A 19,058-nucleotide genomic window follows, 5' to 3' on the forward strand; every position below is an offset into this window, starting at 1 on the left:
ATAAACAGTACTTTTCTAGGTTGTTGTTTTTTAAACTCTGGCCTGAGCAGTTTTAATCCAACAGCTAAAGCCAGTTTTCTGTGCAAATAATGATAAAGGCACTTTAGATCAAAGGACTTCCAAATGGAAGTCACAGACATTATTTCCATTTAACAAATGCGCTGCATAGCCAGAACTACTCTGTAAAAAATTGTGAAACATTTTCATTTCAGTCTGTTCTATTTTTCTAAAAATACACTTTAGAAAGCCTGGTTTTCAGTGTCTAGATAACATTTTTAGTATGTATAGCAGAAAAGGGGAGCTTCCCAATCGTACTTACGAAGTACAGTTATCTTAATTTGTGTTTTAAAAAAATAAGAAAATATAACCAAACCAAAAAACAAAAGAAGAATAGGCTTTGAAGTGCAAAAAATCTTAAATGTGTTTCTACCTAGAAGTCTCTCTGAACTTCTGTATACAAATTAGGCAAATACAATCATTGCCTTTTAAAGATATTAAAGGGTTGGTGTTTTTGAATATGGGTTTTTAAAGGCATGGATATTCCCTGAGAAACCGTGAGAACTGAAATGACAGTGGATAGAAGGAGGTAGGATTGCTGTGATCTGTGAAGCAGAGAGAGAGAGAGAGAGAGAGAGAGAGAGAGAGAGAGATACATAAATAGATACTTAAAACATTTGTGCAGATACAGTATTCACTTCTGAAGACCTGTTGCATGAATATAGAGAAAGATAAGTGGAGAACCTGTTGGTGTGACAACCTTCACAAGACAATCTATTTTGCATCTGTTATGTTTCTCCAAACTTGTCTGAGATGAATGTACATTTTTTATCACATTTCAGAAGATTCTTTCACATATATTCACCACACGACACAGTGTTCTTAATTATTAACACCAAGAATTCAGTTTAGAAAAATACACACGAAAAGATCTGGAGGATTAATGGGCTAAAAGAACCCATTACATAGAAATATATTTTTAAAAAAATATGTGAGATATTTATTAAATATGGCTGCTGAAGAAAAAATGTGAAAAAATAAGCAGTTTCATTGTCTAGCAGTTTCACCAATGCATCTTCTTTCCCCTTAGTATGGTGAAAATCAATTTTCAGGCTTCCTGCTTCTAGTCTTGTTTAGGTGATCAAAGCTGCTTTGGAGCATATAAAGGGAACTCTTCAACTGCAGAGAGAGAGAGAAATTACCCATAGTTTAGGCAGTGAATTGCAATTCAAATCTCAATGTTCTACAATCCAGGATAGCTCCAGGTTTGAGGAGACCATCAACATGGGCCTCTCTTCTGTCAGAGCACTCTTGCAAGTTTTCAGAATGATTATTTTTATTTATATCCCACTTTGCTCACAGCATGGTACTCAAGGTGGCTTACAACAAGGCTAAAACAAGATATAGTGGGCCCTTGGTGTCCACCGGGGTTTGGTTGCAGGACCCTCCATGGATTCCAAAATTCATGGATGCTCAAGTCCCATTAAATACAATGGCATAGAAATAGTGCTACTTATAGAAAATGACCACAGTTTGCTTTTTGGATAGATACATATTTTAATTAATATTTTCAAGCCATGGATGGTTGAATCTATGGATACAGAGGGCTGACTATACAGCTAAAACATAAAAAAATGTTGAAACACAATCCAAGACAGTTTACAAGAGGGCTAAAACAAGATACAGCTAAAACATAACAAGAAAATGTTAAACACAATTAAACAAGTTATCATGTTAAAACATCAATAATTTTTAAAAGTGTAAAACCATTTAAAACATAACATTAAAGATAAAAATACAGCACACACACCCATTTAAAAAAAAGACTCTGCAGTATTCTCTCATACTGCAACTCCATAAAGATTCTGCTCCCTCTTCCCTGTTTATGTCCACCAGACAGGTAGGTGGGCACATGGTGCCTGTCTATGGAGCAAAAGAATGAGTGGTTGCAGCAGTACCCCTACAGGCAACTGTCACAATAATTTCCTATGACGTCTCAAGTGATAATTTCTAACAGGAAAGTTGTCTCTGGATCACCTTTCATTTCCTTTTCACTAGAGCACATGCACACAGAATATTGGATTCAGATTTAGGCATACTAGAGCAGACCTGCTCAAAACAACAAAAATACACAGCTTTGGTCCCATTGATTACTCAACATGACTTTGTCTGGATTCAGCGTATTCAAATCTTACCCTCAATGTTTCCTCAGTTGCCAAAGTTTCCCAAAAACTGAAACATTCATATTCTTTTTTACCCTAGTGTGTGATTCCAAACTTACTCAGTTTTTGCATCCTATTCTCATTAGTTGAAATCTGAAGACAGATGGCCAAAGCATAAAAATACTGCAGTGTATTTTTTTTTAAAAAAAAGTCTGTTTAAACTAATTTTTAAATCTCACAGAATATCTTTCCATGTAAATGACCAAAAATGGAACATAACACTAACACATACCTGCTCAAGCAATGCTATGGAATCCCTCAGCACCCCTTTCACATGCTGGACTTGATCTGTCTTGTGATGAGGACTTTTCTCCCTTGCAGCCACATTAAGGGGTACACTGGGAAGAAAATAAAATTCATTTTACAGTATCTCAAACCTGGTTCTATTCTGTAATTTATATCACCCATGTTGTAGTTTTTGATTGCCTGCAAGTCATTTTTTTAAACATATGGCAACCTAAGGCAAATCCATCATTTTTTTAGCTGAATTTGTTCAGGGGGGTTTGCCCTTGACTTCCTTTGAGGCTGAGAAAGTGTGACTTGTCCAAGGTCACTTTGTGGGTTTCGATAGCCAAGTGGGGATTTGAATTCTGGTGTCCTTGTCCAACACCCAAACCATTACACCACACTGGCTCTGTATCAGCCACATTAACACTAACTGGCATGATTCCTAAACACTCATAATAATTATGCCCTCAGAGACTTTTGCAAGCAACCTGTATCTAGAAGTACTACCAGGATACTTAATATTCAAGAGGATGACTCATTGGAAGGAAAATTCCTCATTTTCCAAGTTTAAGACATGTGCTGATGATGATGATGAAAACAATACAGGTTTAAAATAATATAAAACTTAGATTAAAAATATAAATGTAAAATATATTTTAAAAGCAATTAAACCACTACAGTGTTAAAATATTAAAATTAATTAAAAGATTATACAAACCATAAATAGCACAGCACATCAATAAAAGCCCATTCTATTCAGTTTCTAAAACACTGATAGCACAAAAATATTTTCAGTTGCTGACAATAGAAGAACAAGGAGGGAGCTATCTTGGCCACCATAGGAAGGGAGTCCTAAAGACTGGGAGCAGCCACCTTTGTTCCCACCAAACAAGCCTAAGAAAGTGAAGGGACAGAAAGAGAAGGGCCTCTCCAGAACATCCTAGAGCTCCTATGGGCTCATAAAAAGAGATATAGGAGTTTATCACACGGGCCTCAGAGAATGTGCCCGGAGCAGAACAGAAGTGTGTGGGAAGGGAACGGGGAAAGGACACATATTACTGCACAGGAGAAGGCTGCCGATGCCACCAAAAGTCCCAATCCATCACCATCCATTCCACAGCAGCCCATTTTCAAGAACGATTCTGAACAGTTCTTGAAAATTGGCTGCTGTGGGATGAATGGGGAACCGATTGGGGACTTCCAGCAGCATCGGCGGCATTCTTCTGTACGGTAATATGTGTCCTTTCCCCGTTCCATTCCCTTCCCGCTCACTTCCGTTCCACTCCAGGCGCATTCTCCAAGTCCCGTGCAATAAAGTTAATGGTCTTTCAAATAGCCTGGATCCATAGAGAGCTTTATAAAGTATCACCTGCATTTTGAATTGTGGCTGGAAACAGACTGGCAGGCGGTGGAGCTGTTGCAACAAGGGTGTTGTATGCTCTCTGTAGCCAATCCCAGTTATCAATCTGGCTGCAGTTTTTTGGACCAACTAAAGTTTCTGACCACATTTCAAAGGCAGCCTCATGTAGCACATTACAGTAATCCAAATGGGATATAACTATGATATGTGTTACCATGGCCAGATCTGACCTCTTCAGGAAAGATTCAGTTGGTGCACGAACTTTAACTGTACAAATGCACTCCTGGTCTCCAACAAAACCTCAGCCTTCAGGCTCAGGGCTGAATCTAGGAGTACTCCCAAACTGCGAACCTGCATTTTCAGGGGGAGTAACCCATCTAAAACAGGTTGTATTTTTATTCCCAGATCTTGGGAAATGTTGTTAGTATAATACCCCAACAGGATACTAGACAATGAAAGGAAATGTAGAACCTCAAAACACAGTGGCCCAAAATTAAATGTTAATCTGTATTTGCCTGGTGAGCCATTACAGTTTCTAGTTGGAAAGAAAGAAGATCTACTCACTTTGCTGATCCTTCTTCTTGAACATGAACACGGTAAAATGACTGAGCTGCATATTCTATCTTTGACAATTTAAGGAATAATGTCACATTCAGCAGAACTAATAAGAGCAAACTGTAAAGAAAAAATAAAGCAAAGTATAGAGCTATTGTTCTTTTTCTTGCCTGTAGCATCTTGCTATTTATAAGCTACAGTAATTTAAAGGATCATAGGCCTCTCTCTAAATATAATTTCAACTCTTTCATCCTCAATATTTTTCACAGTACTCAGTGCTGTATGATAATGAACAATGATATTATTTATTTTACAAAGGCTAAGAAATATCAGCAATATCAGCCTCCACTAACCTGAATACCACTAGTGTAAATTATGTTTTCCCCAGGTTTATACTGGCATAAGAACAAATTATGATAGAAGAAGTGTTAAGCAGATACTTACAAGATGCTCATTACCACTATGATGGTGATGGTCTTATTTGTAGCATCCCTTGTTGGTCCTGTTTGGCAAGAGAGGAAATGGTAAGTCTATAGTGTCCACCTTCCTCAATCAGATTAAACCCACTTTGATGTGCACGTTTCTTGAAGGAAAGTTGCCTTCTTTTCAGTGATGTAAGTGCTCTTGGTGTTCTCTCTTATTACAGTGGGCTCTCCCCTTATGCGGGGGATCCATTCCAGATTCCCCCCAAATAAGGAGAAATCCACATATGCTTGGGCCCCATTGGAAACAATGGGGCGTGTGCTTGCAGCTGGGGGCAGCGCGTGAGCTGTAGGAGTGCGCGCCATTTTATCATCGTGTGGCTTCCGCATAAGCTGGAACCCACGTAAAGTGCACCTGTGTAGGGCGCAGGCGCACTGTACAAGCTTATAACAAGTGTATACCTTTAACATGTTACAGTCGGCCCTTATACACAGATTTTTATACACGGATTCAAGCATCCACGGTTTGAAAATGTTCAAAAAAAGTATAAATTTCAAATATCAAACCTTGATTTTCCATTTTTTATAAGGGACACCATTTTGCTATGTCATTATATTTAATGGGACTTGAGCATTCACGGATTTTGTTATCCGCAGGGGATCTTGGAACCAAACCCCAGCGTATAACAAGGGTCCACTGTAATTTGATGCATGATATGGGTATTATTTTCATAACAAGGACTGGACAGCTATTCTTGCACTAAAAGTTCCTGCAAGAACACCGGGTTTTCACCACAACAATGCACAGTGTAGAATTTTAGCATAAGCATAATCTTTCATTAATCGTATGACTTTGTCATTGTATCTGCTGCATACAGATGAAGTCTACCCTATCCTCCATAGCCCATTTCCTGATTCCCTTTGCTCAAAATTCCAACACATGTCCAGTAAGCAGCTTTTCCTAAAAGGGCTTCTGACATAGTAGTGTTCCTGTGCAATTTATGCCAAAAACGTCTCTCGTATCTCTTAACACTCTGTAGTTCTGATATTACACAACCACACAATCAATGAAAAGACAGGAATATGGAAGAACCATCCAGTCTAAACCATCCTGATGTGTTTAGACACCATGGAAACTTAAATGCAAATCGTATATTTTAAAAAAGAGAGGTATGTGACCACAAATTCCATTTGCAGCTCTGATCAAGATTTCACAAAGAAAAACCAGGAAATCTGGAAGCACCAACATGGAGTATTTTCAAATGGAACACTATCCCATGTTTTGGGGTGAAGCAAATTAACAATGCAAAGCTACTGCCCACTGCAATTGTCTCCTAATCTCTGTGTGCAGAAAACTACTGTATACTTTCATTTCCCCCAACAGGAATACTATGGCTTGAACTTGCCTACAAATTAGGATCACAAAGCACATTTGGCATTACACTGGAAAAGAGCCAAAGCGTTTCTATCAAGACCAGTTATCTTATTGCCATTTTAATAACAAAATGAGACGTGCAGCAAAGTTTTGACTTATAGATATCAATGCTCTCTTACACTACTTAGTTCTTTCTTCTTGATTCCATTATATCTAGATTTCATTACATGATAATTTCAGAAAACTGCTTTTTTCTTTCACAAGGAAAACAAAAGCAAATAGCCATCATTTTGGCATGAAAAATGTGCACACAGCATTTCTTGCTCCAAACAGAGATCCTGATCCTGATGAAACATCAGGATACATGTACTTTTCCCTCATGAACTGAAACACTGCTCATCACCACATGCCTGATCTTTTAAAAATTTTCTGTTATTCATATATCTTGTCCTGACTGAAGAGCATGCAGCATGAATTGAGGCATACACACTCATCTGCAAAATCTTAAGAAACAGCTTAAAACTACCAAAGAAATCGCAAGGATTAACCAATGCACATCATATGCAGCACACTCTGAAGTGTTTTTTCTTGGAGTGAATCTATGCATTACCCGTTCAGACTTATTTAAGTTGCTTTGCTTAGTTTGTCTTTCACAGTACACAAAACTGCACCATATGTTCCTGTGAACAGTCAGTCATCTTCTTAAGCAGCTAGTTCATATCTACATGTAAATTCCAATCAATCTAAAATGAGTAACATGATTAAAGGGCAATTATGGGCAATATCTCAGAAGCTAAATGAATTTAAGGAAGGTGTGTTAGCTAGCAAAGGCCAGTAAGTTCAGGCACATATATACATGCATAGAATCACAGAGCTGGAAGAGACCACAAGTGCCATCTAGTTCAACCTCCTGCCATACAGGAATACATAAACAAAGCATTCTCAACAGACAGCCATCCGGCCTGTTTAAAAACTTCAAAAGAAGGAGACTCCACCAAACTCCAAGGGAGTGTGTTCCATTGTCAAACAACTGTTACCATCAAGAAGGTCTTCTTAATGTTTAAGTGGAATCTCTCTTCCTGAAGCTTGAATCCATTGCTCAATGTCCTAGTCTTTGGAGCAGCAGAAAACAAGCTTGCATCATCCTCAATATGACATTCCTTCAAATATGGCTATCCTGTCACCTTCTCTTCTCCAGGCTAAACATACTCAGCTCCCTAAGCTCCTCATCAAAGGACATGATTTCCATAAATGATGAAATGCATCCAGCAGCTGTGCAAGTTATTCAAACTACAGAACTCAAATTCTTTTAGGTTTTTCCAACTCCAGAGATAAAAGACATTGGTCTAATCCTATCTGACTTGACAACTTTTTTGCCCAGCCTTCCAGCTGCTACACTGCAGACCAAAAGTACTTTTTGATGGTGGACCACCTCTAGTGTTATGATTCAGAAAGTGTTTGTGAGGCTGTCCCAGCTTTCCCCCTGTAATTCCCTCCCAAATTCATCCCTTCTCGCTTGCTGCCCCTTACTACTGGAACCTTCTTCCTCCACATGCACACCTCACCACTTCTCTACCCAGTTTCAAAACTGAGTTAAAGACTATATTGTTTAGAGAAGCGTTCCCAGGGGCAAGCCCCTCTCTGATCCAGGATGCCTCCTTTTAACCATCCATTAAGAAGCCAAGACCTTCCTTCAGTCCATCTGCCTTGGTCCAGGCCTCTGAGGTGGAGAAAAACTGCTGGACCTGATCCCCTTCCCCACAACCATTCCTTCTCCTTTTGTGTCTTGTCTTTTTAGATTGTAAGCCTGAGGGCAGGGAACCGTCTAACTAAAAGTTTGTATGTACAGCGCTGTGTAAATTTACAGCATTTTATAAATAAAGGTTAATAATAATAATAATAATAATAATAATAATAATAATAATAATAATAATAGACTTCTTTTTTTAGGGTGTTACAATTAAGAAAAAAAGATGGACGAGATGGTGGGAACACATGGGATGTGGATAGAAGATGATGATGACATGAAGATGATATAGAATTCTGTAAATTAGTCAGGACAATCATAGAATAAAAGCTTCATCTAGAAGCACCCAAATGGATACAACTTAAAGATACTCCAAAACAGATAAAAAGTTTTAGAATGTGAAATAAAGCACACTGTATTTTAACATCTGAGTACTTCAACTACAGGAGAAGGAGTCTATTCATAATGTTATCTTCAGGAGTTTGGCTGCTTAATTTATCTCTGCAGCACTTCCATGCTATCCCCAGAAGAGATAGCTTTAAATACCATCTAGGCCAGAAGATGTTTCATCCTTTTCTCTTCAGGACTGGTTCTCTCCCTTTTTATAGTACTTCAAAACACCATTATCTCTTCATTGTCCTGCTAACTAGCAAGGCCAAAGAATGTTTCATTTTGTTTTAGCGGGTAAATACTAATTGGTTTGATACTGATGATCTATTTTTGAAACGTTACTGATTTTTCTTCCATTATGGATAGTAATGTACTGTTATTTTTCTGTGACCTGCTTCCTTACATAGAATAAAGAAAAGTATTATCAAAATGAAGATGACTGATAGAGAACATTTTCTTTGTAGTGAAAAACGCTGCTTTGCTCTTAGATTTTGCATACCAGCAACCATTCTTCCTTTGTGAAAGATGCACCACTGATGCTTAACTTGAGCTATCCTACATCTGCCTTGTTTAAATGGGGAAACAATCTACATAAGCTTGTACAAAAGTACTATGTGATCTGTGGATCTTCCTTAACTTTAGCATTCCTTTTGTTTAAATAATGTTAGAAACAAAAATGAAAAAATAAAATAAATAAAAAGAAGGGCCCTATCCAGCATCCTGGTTTCCCACAACAGAATAATAAGCCCACAAGTAGGAGATGAATGTAATAGCACTCTTCCGCTTGTGTTTGCCAGCAACTAATACTCATTGGTCCTGCTTCTTGTACTCACCTGCATCACCATGAGAATGCACATTTGTATCCCCAGAAGAATAATGTGCAGAGCGTTTAGGAAGTATTTCTCCCATGTTCCGCTGTAAAGTCCACCTTCTTCTCCTCAAAACACTTAATTTCTCTGGATCTTCAGTTGGTTTGTTGATTGCATATTCCTCCATTAACAATTCGGATTCTGTAATTAAGCATAATCTAATTTTATCCCTCATTTTCCTATTTAAGCCATGTGAATTCAGAATGCATATGTATTCCATGTAGGTATTTTCTGCCATATGTACAAGCTTACCTTTGACTGGAGAAAAACAAGTATGTGATAAGTGGTACCTCGGGTTACGAAATTAATTCGTTCCGCCGCCGCTTTCGTAACCCGAAAAGCCTTCGCAAGCCGAAAACCCATAGGCGCTAATGGGGAAAAGCCGCGATTTCGTGTGAAATAGCGCCGAAAAGCACCAAAATTTTTTTCGTAACCCGAAAAAACATTCGTAAGCCGGAACAGTTTTTTTAAATGGATTTTTTTCGTAACCCGGAAATTTCGTAACCCGCGCATTTCGTATCCCGAGGTACCACTGTACATTGATAAACACACGTTCTTGTTAAGAAATCAAGACATGAAACTGGAAATATACAGGTTGTTTGATTAAATTGTTGCTATGCTGTAGCAGTTTGAACACTGGACTCTGGAGACCAGGCTTGCTGCTTGGCCATGAAACCCACTGAGTGACCTTGGGCAAGTCATATGGTCATATGCTCTTAGCCTCAGGGGAAGGCAATGGCAATATCCTTTAAACAAATCTTGCCAAGAAACCCCCATGTTTTCACCAATGACTTCGGAAATGACTTGAAGGCACACAACACACACACACATGCTATGATACTTATACTGAGATTCAAGTGCCACAGAATAATAAACTGGGGGGGGGGGGGGCGCTGTACCCCCAACAAGCATTATTTACTTGTGTCATATGCCAACACAGTCTGAGGCTAGACAACCTTCTGTTATTCCTCTGCTTCCAGATTATCACAAACATATGGTTAGCAATAGAATAAAAGCATTTTAATGAGGCACTCTAGAAGCAGTGTGAAAGACAACTGAATGCCTTTGTTACATTTAAATGCTTCATTTTCAAAGTCATCAAATGATACTTTTTCACTTCCCCCTTGCTTTTTGAAGAGCAAACACAACTGTCTGAGGATCAGAAAAAGGGCAAAACACAGATGTAATAATAACTTTTAAATAAATAAAAGCAATCCACCTTTAAACTGTTTTACAAAGCTACAGTAAGTAAATCTATTAGAACTTTTTAATAATTGATGAGGAAATGGAATGAGGAACGCAATGACTCATTTCATTATGGGTAACTAGTCAGGATAATCAAACATCACAGCAATGAAACAATTTGGAGACATCAGAAAGGAAGAGAAACAACATTTACCAAGTTGCTTGAAATTTTCCTGTATCCCACTCCATGTATTTTTCTCTATTATATTCTTGACAAGCCCCCATGGTTGTTTCTTATATTTCACATCTGAGGAAATCCTGCAGCAAAGAAAAGGAAAGAAAAGAAAAATAACCCTAGCAACCAATTGTAATAGAAGCACATTAAGAGAACAGACCTGCCTTTCGCTCACTTTGAGAGCCATTTTTCATTCTTTTTTGTTCAAAGCAGCACAATGTGTACATGAAGCAAAAACATGGTCACCGCGTGAGACCTTGTACAGTACATTCATGCTGACAGGCAAAGGAGGAAATGCGCAAAAATACTTGTTGTTTAATAGCTGTGTTGTAATGGTACTTTATGATGGTTGTGCACACCCACTGACTTTAGAAGCCTGTTATAGATCACATAGTCAATTGCAGGTAGGGAAAGATTTCTCCTGGAAAGACTGACGGAAAAACCATGCTAGTTTCAGGATATGTTAAACCTCGGGAGCAGGAGAAGCAGAAGTTAAGGGAGTAGGAAATGCTTGTTTCTATCCACATATCCTTTTCAAATCACCAGCATGAAGCATGAACCAAAAGGGCATTGTTTCTTTATTCTTTATGCTTACCCACACTTTTACAAAAGGAGATTTGTGCACATGAACCTGTTTTACTATACTTAGGGCAGTTCTGTTTTACTGCCTGCAATCTCCCTAACATAGTAAAATAAAATGTCCCACCGTAGTCTGCACTTCTGACTGGACAGGGGGTCGATACAGTAACTATATACAGTGTAGAAGTAATCATGGTAAGGCACATCATGAGTTGTCACTTCTGCATCTATCCGATACGATTGATCTTTGTGGCTCCGTTTAAGCAGGACCTATTAAAAGAGAGAACAAATATTTGCCTTCACTCTGATGGTCAATAAAGTGTGCGGAAAAAATATTAAAATAATATTAGAATCTGATTGCCTTCACAGGGGGTATGCAATAGAGTAGAGGTAAGGAAAGTGTTGCCCTTTTGGCTGGATACTCCCTCCCAACACCACTTTTGAGGCCTTCAAAGGTTCATTTGTTGTTGTGTGACTTCAAGTAGTTTCTCACTTATGAGGACCCAAAGGCGACCCTATCATGATGTTTTCTTGGCATGATTTGTTCAGAGATTGCCTTCTCTTAAGCTGAGAGCCTGTGATCTGCCCAAGGTAACCCAGTGGGTCTTGTGGCCAAGTTGGGAATTGAACCCTGGTCTCCAGTGTTGCAGTCTTACATTCAAACCACAAAACCATTACCCTGGTCTATGTATGTTGTTGTGTGCCTTCATGTAATTTGCAACTTAGGGCAACCCTATCATGGGGTTTTCTTGGCAAGTTTCTTCAGAGGAGGTTTGCCATTGCCATCTTCTGAGGCTTAGAGAGTATGACATACCTATGGTCACTGAGTGGGTTTACAGGGCTGAGGGGGGATTCGAAACCTGGTCTCCAGAGTCATAGTCCAACACTCAAACCACTACACCACATTGGCTCATACATATCTCAAAATTTTGAAAATAATTGTTTTGAAACTTTTAAAAGCTCAAATGCATTTCTATGCCCTCTTGCGGGCAATGTTGTGTGTTTCTGCCTATCCATATTGAGACAGTTTACACTATGTTATAAACTGATTTGTAAATCATTCTAAAAGTGGGTTTTCCAATGTATTGAGTTTCCCTCCATGTCTTTTGGGGAAAAAATAGGTTTTATCAGGGTGCCGCCAATGTGAACCTGCCCCGATCCCATTAAGGGCATCCTGAAGGGAGGGATTAATGGGCAGAGGGTGGGCAGAGGGGCAGAATATACCCACCCCACCCCACAGGTCTACCTTGAGTGTTCATGGTTAGTTGCCAGTTTTGAGTGGGGTTCCATAGCAAGGGGTCCTCAGACAGGCTTGCCCTCCCCATTCTCCAAGGTTGGCAGGGGAGGATCCCTCAAAGGAGAAACTCTCATGAGGGTTTCACGACAAGGGGTCCTCCAGGGGCTTGCACTCCCCATCATCCAAGGATGAGGAGGGCTTCGCCCAAACAGTATGACATAGATGTGAATCATTTGATTGACAGAAAAAAAGTAAAAAAACTGAAAATGATTGAATGCAATCAATAAGGAGGCTCCATTTTTAATCAGTACTTTGTTAAATGTGAACTTGACAGGATTAAATTGCACTGGAGACACTCAACCGGAGTAAATATAGTATGAACTTCTATTTGGGTCAGATTCAGTATTGCATGAACAAATCTGGCCAGATGTACCCAGCACAAAAACGCAAGTTAGGCGCCCTGGTGGCGCAGTGGTTAAATGCCTGTACTGCAGCCATTCACTCGAAACCACAAGGTTGCGAGTTCAAGACCAGCAAAAGGGCCCAAGCTCGACTCAGGCTTGCATCCTTCCGAGGTCGCTAAAATGAGTACCCAGACTGTTGGAGGCTAATTAGCTTACTTGCTGTTCACCGCTATGATCTTTGGAATAGCGGTATATAAAAAATAAAATAAACAAAACAAAGTAAGTGTGAATGGGGCCATTGTTTTATGCCCAAGAGAGATCTTTTTATAACCAGGAAATAAACCATAAATTATTTCTACTTTACCTCCTGTTTGTAAAAGTTATCTCCTGCACCTAAAAAAATGCAGCAGGAGGGAGGATACTGACATTGCTTTCCTTTTGCCCTTTAGAAGGTATCCTTGACAAAGAGGCATTCTGAAAAAATAAACTACCATATTTTTTAAAATTTAAAACATGGGAGCATGGTGGCAGGTGTAGCTCTTTGAGGTCCAGTGATGGGTATAAGTGGCCCCTGGACCTTGGGTATTTTCTCACAACTTCAGTAGAGTCTTTTACCTGCTTTTCTGTTGCAGCTGTGGACTTTCCAATAAGTGGATTGTTAAAAACAATAGTATAAGTCATGGTCCTCAACTGATTGCCTCTGCTTTCTCTATTCCAAGGAGTTGACACAATATCTAGAAACAAAGCATGCCACAAATCATTTCCAGAAATGTACATAGTACCATCGTCCAGAAATATGCTGAAAATGGATTGACTAAACAAAATCTCTCAACAGCTAGAAATCATGTAGGGCTTGACATTTTGGCACACCTTTGTCTCCATCTAGACAAAATCTGCAGCAACCATCCCAATACATAAACAGCTTCATTTTCATTTATATACCACTTCATACTGAACTAACAGTGTCTAAGCGGTTTACAATTGTGGTCATTTCTGAATACATTAATGATCTTTAAGTCACTAGTCTCAATATGGATCGATCTGAAAGTAGACTTACATGGAATAATACCTAGGGACTTCTGCCGCAAATTATGGTCCATGTTAAGTTCTCTCCCTTTAACCTATGTGTACTGATCATGCCGTATTGTGCCAGCTGCTGCTTGTCAAAATACTAACCAATCCTTGACTGAGATGAGAGCAACAAAACACACAGCAAGACCATGTCAGATCATTGGTATGTCATACTACATGTTCCAAAAGGCAAAAACCTGACACGGTGTATAGTTTTCAATGACAGCCAAGATTAATTTTAATGTGTAGTTCTGTCCCAAGAAAACAAGAATTCAAACCAGTTGATGGGGCTACAGGGGGAGAAATGCATAATTGTTCCCTGAAAGAAATACTATATATAGCATCTGCTTTGGAAATAGCTTTAAAAGAAAGCATAGATCCTGGCAATTTCTTTCGAAAATGCCCAGAAGCATTAGCTACAAGAACAGTTCTTACCTTGGAAGATCATAATTAAGATTAAACAAAGAAGAAAAAAACAAGTTAGCAAAGTTGTTAGGGCTTTTTATCCACAACTCTCCAGTTTTAAAAAAAAGTTTTCCAATTCAGCAAAAACAATAACATCTACATACAACTTTTACAAGTTGGTACTTTCTGATGTTTAGGGTCCCCTCCCCACACATACTTTGGTTAGATTTAGACATAACCATGGTTTATACTAGCCACTGTTAAGAGTCCACACCTTGGTTGATGTCAATAGGCAACTCTTAGGATGGGGATGTGTTTATGTTTTTGTTGTCCCTCTGCTCAGCACTGAGATATATCTCCCTTCTACATGACAAAAGGCAATAGCCCTAATAGTGATTTTTCAGTGATATGAATTCAGGCATTTAGAACAAACAGCAGTTTACTAGCATAAAATGATTCTTTCAGATCTTTGTGTCCATCAAAGTTTAGGAATGGGTTTGAGTCCAAACAACTGTTGTATTAAATACATTTCTGGTTTATAAGCAGAAATGGGAAGTCAAAAACAGAAATGGAAGTCAAATTTAGTCCGTTATTATATGTAATTGTTTAAATTTAGTTTATATAAATCTTTGATTTAGAGTTTTTAAATGGGAGGATAGACAAGAGAGTTGTATTTTTAGATTATAAGGTTTATTTGTTCTTTTATATAATGTTGTGTTGAGATGTTTGGGTTTTGTTTGTTTTGTAACTTTGTATATTATGATTTAAAATGTAATAAATATTAGAAAAATATAAATTTCTGCTTCAAAAGCAAAAATATGTACAGGCTTCAAGTGAGTTCACACACCAGTTTTTCTCTTCTCACTAGTAGAGAAACAAGCCAGGAAGCCATATTTAACCACAGCTTTCAGTTATGTCCAAATCAGGAATTAGAGTTAATAGCTTCCAAGTACAGTGGACCCTTCCCATTCGCTGGGGTTCAATTCTGCCCCCCCCCCCCCCATGGATAGGAAAAATGTGGATGCTCAAGCCCATTTTATTCAATGGTTGGCACCATGCACATTCTGTCACTGGACAATATTGGAAGTAGCGATCTGTGGATGGTCCAGCCCATGGATCACTAATCTGCAAGTGCAGCAGGCCCACTATAAGCCAGGTTCTGGAAGCCAAGCTGAACCATGATTTCATAGTCTGGCTTGCTTGGAAACCTATAATTCTTTAGTATAGATATAATTCAAAGCTATGGCTCCCCAGCTTTTTTTCCTTGCTTGTGCAAAGAGGAACAAAATGGTTATATGCATATGCATAAATGTCATACATATCTTGGCTTGTAACACTGAGATTTGAATATCTATCAAATAAAACAAATCATAGTTCTTCATTATGTACCCAACCTCTATCTCATGGCTCTTTTCACAAGAAATTGATCAGAGAGCTATGCATTAGTGGGTTGGAGTACAGAACAATATTTTACCTATTATATTTCTGGAGCTGAGATATCTCTGCATGAAAAGGGAACTGGTGAAAAGCATTTCGAACAGCCTGTCTGCACCAATGTGAAAAACCCTATTAATGAACAGTTTTCCATGGAGATCGTTCTCAGATATGGTTTCTTCAGCTGTGTAGAGAAAGATATAACATAAGGGTTAAGAAAAGAATAAAACATCCATCACACATTAAAACACACCCCAAGAGGCACACGTGCGCGCGCACATACACACACACACAAATATATATATATATATATATATATATATACATACACACACACACACACACACACATACACACACTCTCACTGAAAACAAAATTTCAAAGAGTAAATTGCCTCAAGTGGAAACTTCTGAGACAATTTACAGTACTATCTTACTGCAAAGTCTTAGTTGTGTAACAGCCTTCCAGGCCAAATTGGCTATCTGAAGGTGATGGGCACCTATACTTGTTAAGTGAAGGGGAGAGGTATTTTATGCATAGGGCTTTTGCAGGAGGGCATTTTTTACCATGTAACTATGGCCCACTAAATGTTACTAAACTGTGACTTTCATCACTAACCAACATATCCAATGTGGATAATGGGAGCTGCAGTCCAGCAAGATTGTAAGGACCACATTTTCCCATTCCTAACCAGCTCATGTATTTTACACCAGAGATGTCAAACCCTCTGGCTAATTTGAACTACATCTCCCTCAGTCCCTTATTATTGTCTATGCTAGCTGGGACTTCTTTGAGTAAAAAACCAAAGTACTTGGAGAGTCAAAATGTTCTGGTGTTGTTGCTGTTGTATGCCTTCCATTTTATTTCCGACTTGTGGTGATCCTAAGATGGTAAATCTATCATGGGGTTTTCTTGGCAAGTTTCTTCAGAGGAGGTTTGCCACTGCCATCCTCTGAGACTGAGAGAGTGTGACTTGCTCAAGCTCACCCTGTGGGTCTACATGCTACTGTATGTAAAAGATTAAGACTGGCCATCCAGGCAGGAATTCATTATAAGGGAGGGCAATATCTGAAATGAGCTCCTGCACTTCAAGATATTAGTAGTGTTGCAGCAAAACTTAATGCAGATTGTAGTTGAGAAGTTTCAACAATTTTTAGACCAATTACTATTCTTCAAAGTACTGAAAGACAAAGAAAAAGTAAGTAGACTTAATATATTTTGGTGAGAAAGAAAATGACGGAGGAAAGAAGGTAACATTTTGTCTTTAACAGGGATGTAAAATCTTTGCTTATCTTTTTTTTTCTTTTTTTCTTTTCTTTTCTTTTCTTTTTTTTTTTTGCAAACTCAGATACAGAGTTTTAAAAGTTTTCTCTCTGCTGGGCAAAACTATGTAAGTTTTTGTGCATTGCAGAACTTTTGGGGGGATTTAAACAAAACACAATGTTTTTAATCAATTTTTTGTACAAAAATAACCAAAGCAACAACAATAAAATGGTGGAAGAAGTGCTGGTATTTTCACTAATCACAGAGGGCTGAAAAATCTCAGAGCAACTGACCTTTTTTTTCAGTGGGGCAAATCAACCTATTGAGATATGCTGTCTCATCAAAGATAGGAGAATTTGGAAATATTCTTTAAAATTCGTAATCTGTAAAACTGATAATTGGGGTTTATGCAATGGTATCTGTGTGATAGTGACTGCTGAAATACTAATACCACACAGAGGAATCTGAGATGGTGCAATGTTCTTTATCCTAAATGATGTATGGTTTTTCAAATACTGTAACATGAAATGCCACTCTGTTCATAATGACATAGTACACATGTCACCAAAAGGTTTTATGTAGAAAATGTCACTCCATTCAAATTGACATGTTATAAGTGTCACTGAAGGCTTTAATTTAGAGATCTAGCTATTAATGGATCAATCACAAGCAGTTGATCAATCTGCCAGAAATACTGCTCTATAGAAGCTAAAAGGAATCACAATTTTTTTTATAAAAAAAAGTTTTCTGGCAACACTTGAACAAGGTTAAGTCACCATTACCTTGAATGGATACTGTACTGCCTAATTTGTAGTTATTTTGCACAATTATGCTAATGCTTCTCATGATAACAGATTGGTTGTATGAAGAAAGAGCCAGTACGGTGTAATGTTTAGAGTTGGGAGAGGTAGAATGTTGGACTGGTACTGTAGAAATGTGAGTTCTAGTGCTCCACTCAAGCATGAAACTCATTGAGTGATCTGTTTCCTTCCTCTTAGTTGGCATAGTAAGACTGCCAAGTTAATCTTCCCATCTTTAGCTGTACAGGCAATATTTTTTTTTAATGCAGACCTATGGACTCCCCCCCCCCTTGGCTATTATAATCCTAATTTTAAGTATCTTCAGAGCCAGGTTTTAAGGACTGAATTTATGAAATGGATCTTATTTACCTTCAACATCACTTTCTGAGGCACTGCTCTTCTCCTGAGGGAAATTCTCAATTAGATCCAGTGGCTGTATGGAATATTTCTGTTGTGCTACATCAGCTGTCGTCCTTTCTGAATTCCTTCTCTCTACTTTATCATAGTGGGAGTGTTCAGGGTCAGTCCCCTAGTGAAGGAGAGCAGAAAGCAGCAAGTATAATATCAAGTATCCTTATGGTTGCTCAAGCTTCTTTTACAAGGAGCTGTCACTCAGATAGTAACATGAAAATCCATAGTTTCATAGTTTTCTATGATGAAGCAAAGGAAACAAACATACAAAAAAAAAAACCACCCATGAATACCTAAGAACAAACTCATGAGCCTTTATTCAAAATATCCTTTATCTGCAGCAAAGCATTACAAATCATAAATTTTCAAGTATGTGGGGGTTTGTGTTTTGTTTCCATTAAAAATATACTATAATACATTCTAAGGGCAAGCATGGTGTAGCGGTTTGAGCGTGGACTATGACTCTGGAGATCAGAGTTCAATTTCCAGCTCGCCCATGAAACCCACTGGGTGGCCTTGGGCAAGTCACATGCTCTCAGCCTCAGGGGAAGGCAATGGCAAACCTCCAAACCTTGGCATTAAAATCCCATGACAAGTTTGCGTTAAGGTTGTCATAACTTGGAAATGACAACATAATACATTATATCATGTATAGATTTCCATACGTAAGTATACCATCCACTAAGCATAGCACTGTGCAGTTTTCATTCATTTAATGAGGCTCGTACACAATTTCCATGCTGGTTTTCTATTTAACTGCAGAAGAATTTAAGAGCAACAGTGATTTTTCATTTATCCCCCTTGTTGCCCATTATATATTTGCAAGCAAGAAAGCTAAAAACTATCACAAGCCTGTTCCCCCTCTTCCC

The 19,058-nt window shown here is 38.4% G+C and overlaps 1 protein-coding gene across 4 annotated transcripts in view; it reads right to left on the reverse strand.

Annotated features, from left to right (window-relative positions):
* Window positions 1–635: 635 nt before the first annotated feature.
* Window positions 636–19,058, reverse strand: part of GRAMD1C (GRAM domain containing 1C) — a 30,106-nt gene continuing 11,683 nt past the window's right edge. For all 4 annotated transcript variants that reach the window (XM_042456733.1, XM_042456735.1, XM_042456736.1 and 1 more), the window contains 10 exons: window positions 18,148–18,307; window positions 15,756–15,899; window positions 13,421–13,539; window positions 11,292–11,434; window positions 10,565–10,668; window positions 9,130–9,306; window positions 4,807–4,864; window positions 4,372–4,482; window positions 2,452–2,557; window positions 636–1,176 (listed from right to left, as the gene is read on the reverse strand). In XM_042456733.1, coding sequence (XP_042312667.1) covers window positions 1,099–1,176; window positions 2,452–2,557; window positions 4,372–4,482; window positions 4,807–4,864; window positions 9,130–9,306; window positions 10,565–10,668; window positions 11,292–11,434; window positions 13,421–13,539; window positions 15,756–15,899; window positions 18,148–18,307 — 1,200 coding nt within the window. In that variant the 3' untranslated portion in view covers window positions 636–1,098. The remainder of the gene's footprint in view (window positions 1,177–2,451; window positions 2,558–4,371; window positions 4,483–4,806; window positions 4,865–9,129; window positions 9,307–10,564; window positions 10,669–11,291; window positions 11,435–13,420; window positions 13,540–15,755; window positions 15,900–18,147; window positions 18,308–19,058) is intronic.

This window comes from Sceloporus undulatus, chromosome 3 (genome assembly GCF_019175285.1).
Source record: "Sceloporus undulatus isolate JIND9_A2432 ecotype Alabama chromosome 3, SceUnd_v1.1, whole genome shotgun sequence".
NCBI lineage: Eukaryota > Metazoa > Chordata > Lepidosauria > Squamata > Phrynosomatidae > Sceloporus > Sceloporus undulatus.